At 37.7% G+C, this 18,884-nt stretch overlaps 1 protein-coding gene across 2 annotated transcripts in view; it reads right to left on the reverse strand.

Moving 5' to 3' along the window:
- The window catches only part of ap3b1a (adaptor related protein complex 3 subunit beta 1a), a 76,130-nt gene that overhangs the window by 52,931 nt on the left and 4,315 nt on the right, over window positions 1-18,884 (reverse strand). Inside the window, exons 1-6 of one of the 2 annotated variants that reach the window (XM_084745428.1) lie at window positions 14,628-15,202; window positions 12,613-12,688; window positions 12,436-12,510; window positions 9,049-9,144; window positions 7,973-8,133; window positions 5,819-5,885 (exon numbers count right to left, since the gene is read on the reverse strand). In XM_084745428.1, the coding sequence (XP_084601554.1) occupies window positions 5,819-5,885; window positions 7,973-8,133; window positions 9,049-9,144; window positions 12,436-12,510; window positions 12,613-12,688; window positions 14,628-14,791 (639 nt within the window). In that variant the 5' untranslated portion in view covers window positions 14,792-15,202. Of the gene's footprint in view, window positions 1-5,818; window positions 5,886-7,972; window positions 8,134-9,048; window positions 9,145-12,435; window positions 12,511-12,612; window positions 12,689-14,627; window positions 15,203-18,884 lie in introns of those variants that run through there. The other variant, XM_084745429.1, reaches the window with a different exon arrangement.

Below are 18,884 nucleotides of genomic sequence, written 5' to 3' on the forward strand. Positions count from 1 at the left end.
GAATGTTTATGTACTGACAACGTTCTTGACGGCTATCACATTACTGTCTTTCACAGGCTGTTGAGGGCCCACTGGTACAAACCATGTCATGACAGCTTGTCGGGAAATTGGATAAATAACGCTCCAAAGTTAGGCTAAACTTTGGTGAGAGAAAAACTGGCATGGCTATTTTCAACGGAGTTCTTCGACATGAAAATGGGCTCTAAAGGGTACCCAAGAGTCTCCCCTTTACAGACATGCCCACTTTATGCTAAAAAAAAAAATGCAGTTTTTTGTATGCAGTATGAACTGCAAAGACCAAGGGCATTCAAAGGATGTATGGTTTTCCAGGGTATACTGACAGTAAGGGGGTTTTATCATGTGGTCAAAAATAGCCAAATTTTACACCAAATCCATATAATAAATGGTATCAACCCAAAAAATGCTACAACAGCTTATGCGACATGATAGAGCATGTGAATAGTCATCATATACTTCAATCATAAAGTTTAAACTTTCAAAATATTAATGGGGGTTAACTAAAACATAGTGTTTATTAGAGATTTATGACAAGAAAAACTTGACACAGTGCTGGGCTGCAATCTCAAATTAAATTCTGAGCTTTTAGATGATGTATACCACTTCTATATGACATAATACTGAGGACCTGCTTTTTCCTACAAAAGATCACCTGACCACCCTTAAAATAACAGAAATTGGTATATATGTTGACCAGAGGAAGAGTGATAGAGATTAAGAATATAAAATAAGCATTTATACTTAGTTTATAACATCTGAATGGGTATTTGCAAGTATATACACTGGCATGTATCTTAAAACATTTCGTCTATTACATTTATGTTTGTACAATGAGTACACACATCATAGCATAGTTAAACTGTGTCTAATACATTTTCTTTGCCTATTTTTTTTTAGTTCCAGCAGGATAAATAATGTTTTAGGGAGAAAATAATGTTATCTATCTTTGGAAAATAAACTTTGCACAGTTTCTGTAAACATGTAGATTAATCTAAGACCACAAAAACTTGTTTTTTTTGTAATATTTTGGTTGGTTTGTGCTTTAAGCAATCCCACACATAATTAAAAGCATAATGTAGATTTAAAGGAAAATAAAATGTCTTCCATTTATATTTGTACATGATCAATTTAGTGAGCATGTTTACCCCATTTCAATTATAGAAGCTGTAAATTGTTTGCAATTGTTCTGAGTAAAAACTCACTCCACATAATAAGTTCAACCACATTACACATGAAAAAAGGCAACTGTCACCTCTATTATATAGACCTTTTTTTACGGCAGACATTTTGATCTTAATAGTGGCTGCATTCCAGTTAAATGTTGACAGCTTCATGGCCCTGATGTTGTGCAAATTAGCTCACTGAAACATCCAAATGAAGCAGAGCCACCATTAAAGGAATATCTTGGATAATTTAAAGTGAAGTTGTATGTGGTACTTATCCATAGTCAGTGTATTACATACAGTAGATGACAGGTGAGGAAGCTAAACAATATACTGCTAAAGACAGGGTCAGCAGCAAGATGTATTTTAAAAAAAAGATCTAGAAGTTTTGTCTACAATAAAATATAATCACCACGCAAGAGGAAATGTGCATCTACACGTTAGTACTCGCATTACTGGTGTCCTACTTGACCATGAGCAGATCAGAGCTGTAACTATTTTCACTATTAATGAATGTGTCACTTACTTTATTGATTTAATCATCAGTTGCGTGGTCCATAACATGAAAGAAAATTGTGAAAAATGTTGACCAAAGCCCAAGATGACGTCCTCAAATGTCTTGTTTTTTTTCCACAACCCAAAGATATTCACTTTACTGCCAAAAACATATACAGAAACCAAAAAATATTCACATTTGAGAAGTTGGAATCAAAGAATTGGCTCACAACAATTAATTGATTATCAAAATAGTTGGCTATTTGACAGCTAATCGATTAATCAACTAATCGTTGCAGCTGTAGAGTGGATGCGTGGAAAATAATTCCCACCAGAGGTGCAACAACTAAACAATTAATCAATTACTAATCAACTATTGAACTAATTGCCAATTATTTTGATGATTGATTAATTGTTATGAGTCATTTTGTGACCAAAATATCCAAATTCTCTGATTTCAGCTTCTCAAATGTGAATATTTTCTGGTTTCTTTAGGCCTCTTTGACAGTAAACTGAATTTCTTTGGATGGTGGACACCGTTGTCACCTTGTACTTTGGGAAAGTCTGATCAAGACTTTTCACCCTTTTCTGAAACAACTAACAAACATTTAATTGATTAATCAAGAGAATAATCACAGTAACCAGGTCATGAAAGAGACATGGCTGGTTTTCAGTTTGTTTTTGTTTTTTTTGTTTTGTTTTTGTTTTTGTTAAGTCAAGTGCCATCCAGTTCCATTACAGTTGAGAGAAGGCAGACATAGCAGATATCTCCAAATTCTTAAACTCATACAAAAACAGTTTAGATGGATAAACAACACCACAGCTAAGAGGAAAAAAATGCATCTTTAAAGTAGCTTCACAGCAACTTGAAACACAGCAGAGTTTTTCAGTTAATATCTCTGCCAACATATTGCATTGTAGATAAACCTACTCAGAGCAGTCAATTAGAATATACACATCCAGCATGTATCCGTGTGTATTTTTGCATCACTCTCCCCTGACGCTCTCCCTTGGCCTCTCCACGTCTCTGAGGCTATTACAGGCAGCACCGTTCCTGAGTGTATGTGCATCCTGCTGCAAGGCTTTGTGCATTCTCTACCAACTTCCCCCATTAGACACAGCTCCAAGGTAAACTACATGCACCATCAACAAAACTGACACCCCAATCTATGGAGTTCATACACCTCCTCCCCCTCCTCCACCACCTCGACCATATTATCTACCCTGCGTGACAAGCCGGTAATGGAAAAATCACACTAAGCAAATGGTTCTTCTAATAACAATAAATTTCCTATAAAATTATGAAGGGCCCAAACCGTTTCCTTGCATCTATTTTGCTATGAATTCTAATTAGGGTGCCAGAGAGGCAGAGAGTGCTGGGTCATCACGCCAGAGACAACGTGCGCCTTTTTGATTGATGGCCCGGTGTGGGGTCGGCCTATCCTCCCTCCGCTCGCTCCTCTCCTGCTCTCTTCCTCCTCCCTCCTTTTTTTCTCTTAAATTAATGGGCATCTCACCTAGCCCCTAATCATAGTACCCCCCTCCCCTCCTTTCTGTTCTCATTTCAATTTTGCAGAAGGTGCACGGGGAGGGAGGATGGGAGGGATCGATCATTTATCTTGTAATGGCTGGATAATAGATCCATCACGGTAAAACAGCTGCACAAACTCCTATGTTGTCTCTGTCATCAGGCCTTCCCATTTTCTCTTTAAACCATCTTGCCTATAAGCAGCCTGTACCCCCCCACCCGTCCGTGTGTCACAGCCATTTAACCAAACAGGCACATCTGTAAAGGTAAATGTCAGGAGGCCTGGACACTGCCACAGCCTGGAACAATAACCAAACGTTTCCTTCTTCTAACAGCAGCACAGTGACATCGGCTAAATAGCATTTAACTAAATGAATTCACTTATCTGTGGCTAAATTGATTAATTAACATCAGATATGGTAAAACTGTACTGACTTCGCCCTAAAAAGCTAAAGTAAGGTGGAAACAGAGCTTTTTAAACAGAGCAGATATTCTGACAGGGAAAAGCACAGGCCTAATTAATAACATTAATAACAGCAGTGTTCCATTTAGGTGAGCCAGATCCAGAGACCTGCTAGTGTGCATGCTGCACTACAACAGCACAACATTTCATTAATGTTGGGGTTTATTTTGCCCTTCTGGTGTTTACAAGTATATTTACTATATGACTTGTTACTGTAACATAACAATTTGTCAGTTTGGGATCAATAAAGTTCTATCTATCTATCTATTTATCTATTTATCTATTTATCTATAATAAACTGAGTTCGCTTGAAACCTCTAATTTGCTAGTAGGTGTCAATGTGATTCTCTATGACCCTATTTACATTTGGTTTTAAGATGCATCTTGAGTAGGGCTGCACAATTAATCAACATATTATTGAAATCACAATGTGGTCAAGTGCAATATTCAACTTGCAGAAACTGTAATTTTTTGATTACCTAAAATGTTTGACAAACCAGCATCATAATGAAGTAGTCTAGTGCTGCAGAGATTCCCTGACATAAAATCTTTAGTCTCTGTAGTAAGAAAACTGTCTGGGGGTTCTGTTCAGGGAAAATGAAAATTATGATGTAAAAATGATCATTCAATAAATAAAATAGGTGCAAGATGTTTTCTTTTTTTTTAACATATCGTGTCACCCTAGTTATAGGGAACTGGATCACAAGTCGACAGCACTAAATACAAGCGTAAACAACCACCGAGATGCATTGTGATCCAATTTGACCACATATCTTTTGCAATGTAAACGTTAATGCCTCCTGATGTGTCCCTGACAAAGATGACCAAGAAAATATATCATCAGTGTAATGGTGGTCGTTTTAGTGATGACACTCATAAAAATGGAGAGGATTACTGATGTACATGGTTGGCCCGTACATGTGTTCACAATGTCAATTCATACAAGTGTACACTAACTTTGGAAAAGAACCCCAATAATATGTAATTAAGGTCCCATTCCAATGTAGCACACATCCTTTCCAGTGAGCAAAAAAGTGCAACTTTCGAGGCTTTCGTCATACAGAAGTGGGCTAAAGTAGGTTGGAAAACAATAGATGCCCAAGCTGAAATGACATTATCATGGATTACTTTCTCAGATTTGACAGAACTCTACAGGAAACATTATAAAACTCCTTCTACAGGCGGTGCAGCACTCCTCATAAAATCTGCAAACGTCCCTTTTACATTAAGCTATATGTTCACCTTCAGTAACCCACCAGGAGCCTCTGACATCACTAATCAACTGCAGGACATCCTTACATAGTGTTACTCCCCAGTATACAGAAAAAATAAATAGCATGACAAGGAGACTGGCCATCATTGTGGGACTGCAAAATGCTACATGGTATCCTCGTAGCATTATAAAAATGCATCACTTGATAGCTATTAAGTATCCACTGTATTTGGGTTTTTCACCATTCATCAGTGGCTGATAGCGCTTGTGCGTCTGTGTGATGATAGTGCCCTCTCTCTCTGTCCCCCAGCCTCACAATGTGAGCTCCAACGGGGGAGAAGTCATCTGTCTTCGTTAGCGTCTGGGGCTAAATATGCTATGCATCTGGTACTGGGCTTTCCATCCCCCCTTGGCCTAAGCGGCTTTGTTTTGTTTGTATAACGATAGGTATACTCTATGAATACATAATTACGACAAAACGTGCACATACAAACACAACGCACTCTGCATTCTGTAGCAGACGTCTACATATTTGAAATTGGCATTTAAACACCCTTAGTATTCACTGTGACCTCCTCAAATTAATGTGCTGCCTACTGACTTCTAATGGGCTGCCTGCATTGTGTCTGTGACGGGCCTAAACACAGAATTTGAGAATCCAACTCATTTACGGTCCATTTTGGAAAAAAAGAGAAGAAGTTGGCCTTTGAGAAAATTAAGCTGACACTAGCATCAGTGCGAAAATTCCTTCCAAATGGACACTTAACAAGGAGCATCTGAAGATGTGTGGGTTTAAGTGGGTGTTAACAAACCATGGCATTGCCGAATGAGCTGTGGGATGGAGAGCTAAGAGGAGAATCGCTTGACTGGGGCGCCCTCCAGTGGTGAACAACGTGTGAAATGTACTGTAAAACATTCACAGCTCAGGCTGTACTTACTGTGCTTTTGTCTTTCAATAGTTTCTCAATCACTTCGATCAGCTGCTCTTTCTGCTCCGGATCCAGGCTGAAGACAACAGAGAGAGAGACAAAGTGTCAACGAAGGAATAGCAATTATTCACATAACATGAAAACTTGATGGACTTACAAATTTAATTAGGTCTCCTTTGTGTGCTCAGAATACAGAGATGTCTGTGTCCTTACAGCGGCTCAGGTCAGCTGTCTCTGAACAAGTTTTAGTTTCTGATATAGACTGTGACCAAAATCAGTCCTATTCACTGCTGCTATATAATAACACTTAACACACTTAACAATTTAATCTATAGAGAGCAAGAAATGGTCATACATGTGTCTCCCCCATTGTTGAAACACAACCTACACCCATGCTCATCATCATGTTGCATCATCACCGACTCACTGTAGAGTTTCACCATCGGCAAAATGTGAAACATTATATTTTATTTCAGGTTATTCTGCGATGAGGCTATCCTTGACGATATGACAAAATACTGAAAGATATTTTGGGTTTAGAGCTCACAATAGCTGTTGAGCTTTCCTCATACTCAATCAGGTGCTTCTGCTTGAGGTGGTGAAACTACTTTGTTGTAACACCCCCTTTGGTTTTTACAGTCTCCTTGTACTTCTTTGATATTACTGTGATTTATTGTGCATCTGCTCTTTTGTAACCAAACCACTTCCACACTAGTGAAGTCACTTCCCTTTTCTGAACAAACTCCTCCACTGTGGAGTCAGTAGCAGTGTTACTTTGACCTTCATCCATGCTTGCTGTAACTGTGTGTAACAGTGTGACATCATTCTGTAAACAAGTCAGAACATTACCATTATCACAATATTACTTTTCTTTATCTTGGAAAAAAACCTTATTATATATTGTAAATGATACAATATGGCACAACCCCAGTGTTAATGTCATGACTACAGCTGCAACGACTCAATTCATCAATTAGTTAACTGACAAAAAAGTAATCGGTTTAATTGTTTTAGTCATACCAAAACTTCTCAAATGTGATGATTTCATGTTTTTCTTTTATATTTGATTTGAAATGGAATATTTTACAGTTTGGGGACTGGCGGTTGCACAAAACAAGCTATCTGAATACATTTTCTTGAGCTTTGGGAAAATACAGCTGGCACCTTTCATTATAACCTGAAAATAATCAGCAGATTAACCAAAAATTAAAATAATCAATGATTGCAGCCTAATCTCAGAACCCACTGGCTATCATCTAATGACTTTGAGGCTTCCAGTGTAGCCAGTGGATATCCAGATAATGGATATTCAGGCTGAGAATTTTCCCTTCTCTGCACTGGTCACATTTTTCTGTTTACAGCCCAATTAGTCCAAGGCTCATGAAGGGAATCTAAATCGCCTAATCTCTATAGAAAGATATCTCCATGTGAATGCAGATCAGTTTAAAACAAGATAATAACAGGCGGAATCATAATCATACGACAGCTGATGGGTTGAGAGATGGGTTCTGCCTCTTTTGCTCTTCACAATACCAGCACACAACCAAAGCTCACTCAAACCTGATCCATCAATACTACCTGGACTACAAACAGAGACAAGAATGCTGCCAAAATCTTGTCCTCGTCTTGACTTTCTGCATTCATATGCAGACATCTGTTTACACAGATTAATTGCAGCCCTACCATGGATGTTCCATTGAGAGAATTTTCAAGGCCACTATACAGAGCATACATCACTCTGAGAATTCAAACACTCAAATAAAATGGTGCAAAATAAATACAGTACATTATATATTCACTGCCTATACAGGCAGTTTCATAAAGAACTATCACCTGATATCAACCATTAACTCAAATATGTAACTAATCAATTCAATCTATTCTAGTTTTAAAACTTTGCTCAGATTTTAAGCACTCATTCAGTCTTTGATCCATGTCAGTCTTAGAAATACTCAGCTGATAAGAACAAGATAACTGCAGGGCAAAACCTCTTATGTCAACATTACTGTATTAACTGCTCAATTCATTGCTCAGGAATGAGGTGGTGACAAGAGCCAGTCAAGCTAACAAGTAGAGCTCCAGTACTGGCTTTAATCTGTAGTTCATGTTAGAGTCCTGGTAAAGGACAAAACCAGAAATAACATTAGACAAAGAGAACTGTACCTGTAGAGCTTCTGGATAGCGTGGGCTGATGTCTTCCTGACATATGGGGACATGTCAGCTGCCGACTCCTTGATGGCCAGCATCATGATGGGGACGATTATGGGAACCCGGATGCTGGACAAAACCCTCAGTGCACTGGCCCGGATGAACTGGTTTGGGTCCTGACACAGAGACACAAAATAAATCCTTGTGTCAGTGAGACAAACAATGGACCTCATCTAACAATCACTCATACAAACAAATTCTTCAGTGGTTTATATGAGTGATTTAGAAGAATTTGCCTTTTTGACCAGTTTTCTCATATTTTGAATTTTCTCTTTGGTACAAACACAATTTAGGAGTTTAGGAAAGGATAACAGTAATTAGTCTGCTGTTATCCAAACCAAAATTGTTTACTAATGATTGTATATTTCATTACTTTGAAGCGATTTCAAGTTCAAAAATCCCACATAAATTACACCTCTCAATTACACAGGTCATTTACACAAGTATCTGAAGTTGGAAGAAGTTTCTCGGTGACTCAACAATAACCATGTATCTGTACTAGGGTTTCTGCAGGTGTTAACAAGAGAAATTTAAGTTTAAGACCTATTTCATTTAATGGCGATTTAAACCATGTCTTACGTTTAATTAAATATAACAAATCCAATTCATATAATGTAAGTCGACTTGTCCTGTCCACACTTAAAAGTATTAGCAATGTCAGAATCAGGGAAGATAGTCTGAAACAGGTTACTTATGGCTTCACTCCTTTTATACGACTGTTTGCATTAGCGGTTTTTGGCTCCATGGTTTTGTTTTAGAGTAGTTACAGGGTGCTCTATCCAGACTTTTCCCAAGAACACATTCAAAAGTGAGACCAAAGTTAATGCAGCTTTATGTAGTTAACGTTAACATAATTGACTTTGAAGACCTGTCAAAATTGTACTGAAGATATTTTAAGGCCTAAAGCAACAGATTGTGTAATTTAGGCTTATTAAAGCCCGCAGAAAACCTGTATACCAACACATTATAGCTTTTTACCATTTTAGTGATAATGAAGAGAGAAGCACAGAGACCAGAGGTAGAAATGTTACCTTGAGGGCCCGCTGGAAGGTGCTGATGGACAGCAAAGCCAGGTCCTGCTGCTCCTCTGCATATCTCACCAGGTACACATACACAAGCTTCTTGAGCTGCAGAGGACAATTAAATCAAACAGCAATAAACTGAAACACCTGTAAACAGAAATTGATGCAGCAAGTGGGGAAACAATCTAAAAAAACAGCTGAGGTCTGAAACTTTTATGTGAGAGGATGTGTTGCACGTTTTGTTTTCTAAATAAAAAGATAAAAGACTGCAGCTATAAAATTAACAATAATGAATGAAACAACAGGGAGACTCTTCTCTTAGCTGAGTTTTTCTGTGGGAAATATGAGTTTATTATTTCAAGGGGTGGGAAAGAAAAGTTGGTATAAAGAGTTTTCCTCTCTTGATATCACTACAGCTGCAGACTCCATCCAGTGTTGTTTCAGGCAGAGGACGAGGTTATGTATTTTTTGTTCCTTTCAGAAATTGCCATTGAATTATTTGCCCCCCTCGTCTTGTGTTTTGGCTTCCACACTTATTCTTTCTCGCAGGAAAGCCTGAGATAATATTTGTCCTGCTGTCTGACAAGTGTAACTGGAGGCCAGAGGTTGCTGCTCTGCTGATTCACATCAGAGATTCAAGAAAAAAAAAAGAGGAATCATCAGAGCTCCTGATTCAGAAATAATGTAATATCAACAGTTACAGAAGTACTTAAGTATTAATACTGTGTTATTGTACTTAAGCAGAGTTTTCAGCTAGCTGTACTTTACTTGAATATACATTTTTCTGACAACTTCTTACTTTTACTTCTTCCATTTTAACAAAAAAAAATCTGTACTTTCGACTCCTTACATTTACAAAACAGGAATGTTATTTTAATTTTAATGCAAATGAGGGGATTTATTGATAATTCTCAATTTGAAAAAGAAACAAGTAACAAGAAATAACAAGACGAAAGTAACATGAGAAGACATGAATAACGTAAAAGACATAACACGATGAAAACGAGGTAAAAGACTTAAGACATAAAAACACACAAAAAAAATCACATACATAACAAGATGTATCAAACAAAAACGACATAAGATGAAATAGACAGACTTGACTGTGGAGAAAAGGTGAGGTTTAATTAGCTTTTCACAAAAACAGCTGGTAGAAATGTCCTTCAGAGAGCGACTTTTTACTTTTATACTTTGAGTACATTTCAGAGCCTCTACTTTCCTACTTCTACTTGGGTAAAGAAATTGAATCAGTGCTTCGACTTGAACCGGACTTTTTTTTTTACACAAGTACCTGTACTTGTATTTTAAAATGTGTGTACTTTTGCCACCTCTGAGCAGTTATGAAAAATGATGATTTACTTCTGGAACTATTTATAATTTAATTTAAAAGCTGATTTTTAAGGTCGAGGTCAGGCTTAAGGTTATATTTTAGGTACAATCGCCAGGAGCTTAATTAGTAATCAGCACCATGCTTTCTAATGCAGTGAGTATCGACCTGCAGCAGTGCACCACAGTTCTCAATCATCGTTCTGGTCATTACTGCTGGAATTAATGGCATTACTCACGATAAAAGGAGACACAACCCATCTGCCCTCAAGGATCTGGTTTCTATGACCACAAAGCAAACGGCTGATTTCATTTTGAACTGCTAAAGAGGCGATTAAGGGCTCTACAACTTGCTCAGAATCAAATAAGACTATGTTTTTTTAATCACTTCCTTTCCAAAAAGCAAACACGAGTATGCCAAAACATGCAAACATGCACATTCACGTATGATATGTGGTGTTAAAATGAAGTGCAGCGATGATTAAAGAAAATAAAGCGCACTGATATGAAATCACGCAACACTGTCAATAACCTGCATGCTCTTGCACTGTTTTCTAATTAGCGGGGATCAATGGCAGCTCACAGTGATAAAGAGAGGGTGGGAGCAAGAGAAGAGGCCATTTTTAGTGAGATATGCTGAAGGTGAGTAAAGTGTGGAAGAGCTCGTACTACCTTAGCAGCTGGTGTGTGTGAGGTGGGAGACAGAAGACGTGACTGTGGGCTCTCTACTGCCAATTACGTCCACCCACCTGCTCCCCTACCCTGCCATGAGCTGCTTCGGCTGCATGCCTTGCACACAGCGCCCGGCTTCAGGCCCCCTGCTCACATGCTGCCCCTCACGCTACCTGATTATTCTGCTGCTTCTAATCAATATTCACAGGCTCCGGGCATGGGAACCCCTCTTGAGCTGTTGCTTAGTGTTTGGTCATTCACTGGAATAGTCTGTGCACATGGCTCACACATTACATGATTTAGTAGTGATGTATTTACACAGACCCACAGTTTCTTACAGTATCTTTATGCTGCTGCTGTATTGATTTATGATTTGTAGCAGTAAAAATAGTGAAGCTACAACTGACTGATAAAGGAATATTAAAAAAATATTTAAAAAACAAAGAAGTCATACCTAAATTAAAAAGAAAAAGGAATAATTTAATCTGGTCACACTTTGGTGCCAATTTCTGGGGCAATATTTGTCATTTTTATTTTGAGTTAACGAACCAATTAAGGTTGTCTAAGTTCAGTAAAAGACAGAAATTTGAATTCAGAAGGTGTACAGTTGTATTTCTCTGTTTAATAAGGAAAATAGGTGAGAATGTTTAATTTCTTGCCATTTTGTGAGTTCATTTTGTTTATTGCACATAGAGAAAATACGCAGTATATGTAACATAGTAAATTCACTGCTGGCTTAACATTTCCCAGCTGAGAATCGAGAGGATGGGACGAGGTGGGAGGGTGGGAATTTATTATACACCTGAGTAGACTGGGCGTTTTAAGAGTAATACTATCCTAAACTGTAAAAGACTGTAAACTTCTTCCATATGACTCCTGAGACATTTCTACAGATGTGGCAAGATTGGATCAACTTTTTACACTTTTATTCATTTTTGTTTTATTATGACGCCTTTTATGCATTGCCTCTGTTTTGTAATACATGAATTCTGATTAATGAAGTCAGTCATTTTTCTTCAATAAAGCCCAGGGGAAGTTTGAGAAAGCGTTAAAGTATGCATCTGAATACACAAACAGTGGGTGGACAATACATGAGTATCTCTGGTGCAGACAGTGGAGCATATGATTGGGTTTTCATTTGCTTAACAGTCTCTATACTTTTATTTTTGGCTTTATTTAACATAATTACTCTCATGTAACCATGTAACTAAATTAAGGCAAAGCTTTCCAATGAATCCAAGCCACATGAGCTTATTGTTCTTTATGAGGAAGCTCCAACATCATGCAACATCATGAGTCCTCACGTGCTGTGTCACACGAGAATTAAATGAATCATAATCAACTTGTGTACAGTTGATGACGTTCTTCTTTGTGATCTATTTCTTAATAATGTCATACCTCGATGTTCTTACTCGCAACGTTCTTCACCACAGCAGGAAACAGCTCAGATGAGTTTTTCCCTTTGGCAATCAGCTGAAAACAAACAATAAAACAATTTTATTCACTAATATTAAACGAAACAACTGTGAGAATGCTGTTAGTCATTTAAAATGTGAATTCCCATGATGCACTCACCCCAACAATCCTTTTCATGGCCTCCAGTTTGAGCGACTCCTTGTTGCTCTCCAACATCTCTTTAAGGTCTTCATTCCTGAGGAGAGAAAACACTGTTACTTACACTTATTATGGTCAACATTATAAAGGAAGGCATAGTGAGCACAGCTGGGATGACTTCAATAATCAGTTTCAAGTGTTTGAGCTTGACCAAAGGTACTGTGAAAGCTCTGTGTGTATGACACCTGTGTCACCTTCACAGATTACAGGGTACACATGCAAGAGTCACATTGGCTCCTATAGACCAAACAAAACCGTTAGTCTATAGGAGCCAGAGTGAAACAGTACGCTGACAATGCACCCAACCAAACAGCAACAATGCTTTCTTTACCAATGTAACAGCAGCATCGCACCACTTTCTGCTAAAACTCCCTGCACTCACATGACGTGAAAATGCTCATTCCTGAATTAATGCTAACACACATTGTCATTGAACAGCTTCACACTACAGGTTTGTTCCACACAGAGGCTAAACATTAGGAGAGATAATATCCAGACTGAAAGCACATGTTGGATAGAAATACAATCAATGCAGACATGTAACTTCATGTGTTCAGTTAGTCCCGGTCAATATTAGAGCTACAACAATTATTAAATTGGATGCCAACTATTTTGATAATCGATTAAATTGGTTTGAGAAGAGATTCTTAATTGAGAAAATAATCGACTGAAAATTATCACGGTTGTTGCAGCCCAAACAGACATTTTCACTCCTATGTAATAATGGGGGCAAGACCACACAACATCATATAAAGTGTAAGCTGATGAGGAAGAAGGTAAGGTTATCTCCTGCCTTACAAAACATTTACAAATCAAAGGTTTTGGAAGCATCTTAAGAATAGGAGTAAAATGCTTACATTTTTGTACTTAAGCTGCTGGATGAAATTATTTTGCATAATGTTTAATATCTTTCTAGAACTGTATTCTGGTCTGGAAGTAATGACTGCTCTGCCGGATTGGATCTTTCATCAGGCCAGGTTCTGTCTTTTGGGCCATATGTTTGACACCCCTGTTGTAGACTGAAATATCTCAACAATGACAGGATGAACTGCTGTGAAATGTACAGTCTTCAAAAGGATAAATCCTTATAATTTGGTGATGTTTTGACTTTCCCTCTACTGTCATTATCAAGTCAAAATTTTGACTGGAATGACGCTCCCATCGGCCTCAAGTCAACTTTGCATTTAGTGCTGATTAACAACTGTAAGCATGCTAGCAGGCCAAAGTAAGGCAATTACAATAGTAAACACTGTACCTGCTAAACATTGTGTCAATATTGTCAAAATATTGCAGGATTTAAGCTCAACAGCTGTGAACCATTTTTGATTGCCATTGGATTTCCCAGGAAGGTGTTATATATTTGAGATGAAATAATCTTGCTTCAAGTAATCTGCATTTCATATTGCTTTCATATCTCAATATACACATTTTCTCTAAAATACGGTAACATACCATAAATTTTCAAATAGCGGCTGAGGCCAGATATTTATGACCAAATACCTTGATAGTGATGTTGTGACAATATTGTTGGTATGACTTTAAAAAAAATATTAAAACAATTAGATTTTTGCTGAATAATGATCTGTAATTTGGATTAGGATTACACAATCAATGTGTAATATGTCCAAATCACAATTTTTTGAAGAAAGATTATATCTATGTCCATAGACTATATCTAGTCTCGTATCACAACATGGATATAATATCCATGTATTGCCCAGATCTATACCAAACCTTTGGTGAAAATTGATTTCAAAAGATGATTTGAAAGTTTATTATACTTAAATGTACCCATATTTTAAACTAAAGTCACTGAAGAGACAAAGTTTTAACTTTCACTAAGTTGAAATGCAAACTTGAGTATGCAGCTGACCAACATTAAGAGCAAACAATACCCTGAACTAAAACTTACGTCAAAGAAGCAAAAAACATAGTAAGTCTCCATCAGAGTGCTGTGGGTGATCTTACTACAGTACCCGGCTTTGTGTGCCTCCTGGGGGCTACTTTTGCTCTGCGTGAGGGCCTGTTCTTCCTGACTGAGCTCAGTCTTCAGACTGAGTTGTAAGTTCTCAGCAGACACCAACGCTGTCCTCATGGCTCCCACTGCCTCCGAGCGCAGAGAAGATAAACCACCATCCATACTGGCTTTCCCTCACAGCAGTCCAAAAAACACTCGAGTCCACACGACAACTGGTACACTTGATCTGTGTATGTGAGTGTCAGCCGTCCACAAACCAGCTGACTGTATTTCAAGTAGCTGAAGAGTGAAACAGAGCTGTGGTAATTACTTTCCTTCAGGCTGTGTGCTCTGGCTTTATTTACAGTTGTCTTCTTGTCTTGTTCATAACTGTCAAAGCTGGGAAAAGTGGAAAAATAGCACAGACTCCAGTGGCATTGCGCCTGTCATTCACTTCTCTCTTCCTCTTCTCTTGGGCAAAAAAAAGTCACAAGATGCTCTGTCAGCTTGTTAATGGCGAGTCATACTTATGTTTGAGGGTAGTAGCGCCAGCTCACTCGGGTAAGACCTTCTCTTCTTCTGCTGTAGTCCACAATCCTTCTGAAACTACCTGCTGGTCAGCTGTGGTCGTCTCTTGCAAAGTTGTTACTCCTCTTTTTAAAATTTTCCTGTGGAAACAAGGCTATCTCACCTGCCTTCTGGCTGTGTATGAGAGTCTGTCTCTGTGTGACTGTGGTCACTTCCCTCTAGGGGAAAAAGGAGGGCCTTATCTACACTGGTGGGTAAACACTGAGCTACTTTTCATCACCTCCACTGCACAATAATCGACTTTAGCTTGACAGCACTCAGAGTACATACCCTGCCAAGTTAGGCTGACAAGGCCAACAGGACAGGCCCACATCAAAGATAACAGCACCAAGCTGAATGTCAGGAAATACACTTTAACAGGGCAGTGACGGTATGGATTTTTACTGCCGTGGAAAACCAACGTATCCCTGCCAATGTTTTTTTTTTAAACTGGACTTAATTTTAGGATATTGTTATAAGATTAGCATAACTCCTTTAAGAAATAGGGGAGTGTGAAACATGTATATAGTGAGTGTGTTAGCTCCAGTGTGATTACATCCCTTTCAAAAGTTTTGCCGTCCAGCAACCCAGTTTAGACGCCCACTTCCACGTAACGCAGCATATGACAGCCAAACAGAGTCTAGAAAGTGTACTATCAGAAATCTGTTGTGCGTAAATTGCAAGAATACCGTCTCAACCAAGACCAGTAATACAACAACATAATTTGATGATTGATTGACTATGAGGACTTAATCATATGAAAAGCTAAAATAAAAATAAATGAATAAGTAAATCAATCAATCAGAGGGGCTCCCTCAAGACAAAACCCTCTTAAATTGGAGGTCCATGGACAATTGTGCATCTTTTGTGGGGGTCCTTGATATGAAAAGGTTTGGAAATCCCTTTTCAAATCCAGTAGATACAAAGCAATATTGGCATTTATTTGAAGATGTGTTTCCCACCGTCTGATAAATTTAAGTCCAATATTCACTCTGCTTTTAGCTGTTCTTGCTCCCCAATAAACTTCTGGGGGAAATCTCTGTCTCTTTAGCTGTTAAATGCTCCACTATGTTCACCAGCTAGTCGTTAACATTGTCCTGCCAGCAGTGACATCTAAAGAATCAAGGTTTTTCCTGTTCTGAAGTTCAGTATGCAAAAATGCAAAAAAAAAGGGAAAAGCCTTTGAAAAGAGGCGCCAACTTAGCTTTAGCAATCACTCTCAATCCCTGCAGTCCCAGCATGTCAAAAAGCCAAATGTCTGCATCACTTCTAGCTCATTATGATTATCAGATCCTCTGTTTCATCACTGCTGAGATTTATTATAATATAATTTACCCATGGCAGTTTCCTAATGAATATTTATCACAAATGTGCCACAAGTGTATCCATCTCATTTAATGCCATGTTGTTATATGTGAATACACAACAAATTTGATTTGAAGATCATTATTTCAGCGCTGTCTGTATTTCAACACAATTTTGGGGATCTGAATTAACAAATCTCATGAGAGGATGAAATCAAGGGTTTTGAAGAGTCTTTACCAAACTCGCAAGAACTAAATTTTGTTTATTTTATTTTTAATGCAACACATCGAGCTAGTGTCAGTGATGATATGCTTTCCTCTTTCATTCAAGTATGAAGGACAGATGAACTGCAGAGATTAGTGCCTCTGTGTAGCTGTCAGCTATATTAACCAGCACCATCATTATCTATCTATCATCCAGTTGTAACAGACTAAAAATCCAGCCAAGAAATGCCTCTCACAGCTGGATTTTACAGCACGGTCTTGCTTTCTCCAGAACCGTGCTGCTTTCTGACTTCAAAAAATAACTACCACATTAAAAATTATCACAATAAAATGATTCAGTTTAGTCAAAATCTGTCGATATTTAGCCTTATTTTGAATTTAACCACTTAATTTAAAAAAGGACATGACAGCTTGCCAACCTGTGTTCCTTGATAAATAAACAATTTCCTCACCATCTGCATTCATTTTCATTTGCCTGCATTCCTCCATTCATTCAAAAATGAATGAGTGGAGTGTCTATACTGTAACATGCTGTATCATTTCCTCATTCAGAAATGAATGAAAGGTAATTTTTTTTCTAAAATTCAAAGGAAAAACAGAGCTCTACCATGAGTCTCATTTTAAATCAATGTATCATGCTGAAATAAAAATAAATACTGCCCTTCACAAAGGCACTCTGTAATTGACAAAAAATGTCAACACAAGGTTTACTTGGTACTTGGATTTCTATTTTTTCTGATTATTTTAGGACTGCTCATCCATGTTGCGTGAGAAGTTCTGACTGAACATATTTCATTCTTAGTAGCTACAGCATTTGAGGAAAAAGGGGTCATAGTCAAACATGTTTACAAGGATTTCAGGCCTTTATAAGGGGTAGATAAAAAAAATGCAAATACTGTCAGAAAAGAAACTCAACTCAAAAATGATCTACACTAAAAGGGGAAAATAACTGTAGCTGTGGTTTGATCAAGCAGGCCAAGAATCCTGGGAAAATATGCAAGTTCTTGTTAAAATATTTGGATGCACTGCCTAGGAGTTTGCCAAAGGGAAGATTTTGAGGCCAGCACATGAAAGTCTGCAGTAATGGTGAGCAGGACAGAATCCATGTTCATGGATTGTAATACAGGGCTGCAACTGATTATTTTTATTATCAATTATTCTGTCAATCATTTTTTTCCCAAAGCCCATTGTAACGTCCTCAAATGTCTTGTCCACAACCCCTTTACAGTTATAGAGGACTCAAGAAACCAGATATAATAAATATTCACATTTGAGAAGCTGGAACCAGAGAATTTTGACATTTTTTCTTAAAAAAGATTCAAATGCTTAACTGATTAGCAGAATAGTTGGTTATTAATTCAATAGTCACCAGACAAGTAAAAAATCAATGTTGCAGCTCAACTGCAAAAAGATTTAGACCTACAGCTGCAACGATTAGTCTATTAGCCTAAACAATTAGTCAATCAAAATAAAATTAGCTGCCATCGATTAATCATTTCAATCATTTTTCAAGCAAAAATGTCAAACATTTGCTGGCTCGAGCTTCTTAAATGTGAAGATTTGCTGCTTTTATTTGGCATTTATGATTGTTAGTGGAGAGTCTTTGGGTTTTGGACTGTTGGTTAGATAAGAAACTATGTCAGAAAAGCATGAAGTTATTTAAAAAAGATACCACCCTAGCCTAGTGTTCACCTCTCAGTGTGTGAGACATACTTCCATTTACATTTGTTATCATAACTCCCTTGTCATTCAGTCTTTTGCAGTGCTTCTTAATTGAAATATGATTGTTTTGTACATGGATGAATGAAAGCGTCTCATAGTCAGACATCCCCAAGGTTATAGGATATTACTAACAAATAGACCGATATTAACCGAGCTAATAACCCTCTTAAGAAAATAAAGTTCAAAATCTTAAAGTTAATACAAAAAAACGAAATTCGAACTTTAATAGAGCTCAATACAGCTTGTTCAAACAACAAATCCATACAACCAAAGCTCCCAGCCACAGTGAAATGCCTCTTTAGTCAGAGATAATACATTTATCACAAGTTTCTATGCCTGGCATATCACTGAGAATAAGAAGCACCTAAAAGGAAACAGAACATTGCAGGAATGCTGCTGTGTCCTTCACATGTGACAAACATTCAGCAATTTCAAATAACAAAAACACAACTATTTAA

This window comes from Lutjanus erythropterus, chromosome 20 (genome assembly GCF_056507025.1).
Source record: "Lutjanus erythropterus isolate fLutEry1 chromosome 20, fLutEry1.hap2, whole genome shotgun sequence".
NCBI lineage: Eukaryota > Metazoa > Chordata > Actinopteri > Lutjaniformes > Lutjanidae > Lutjanus > Lutjanus erythropterus.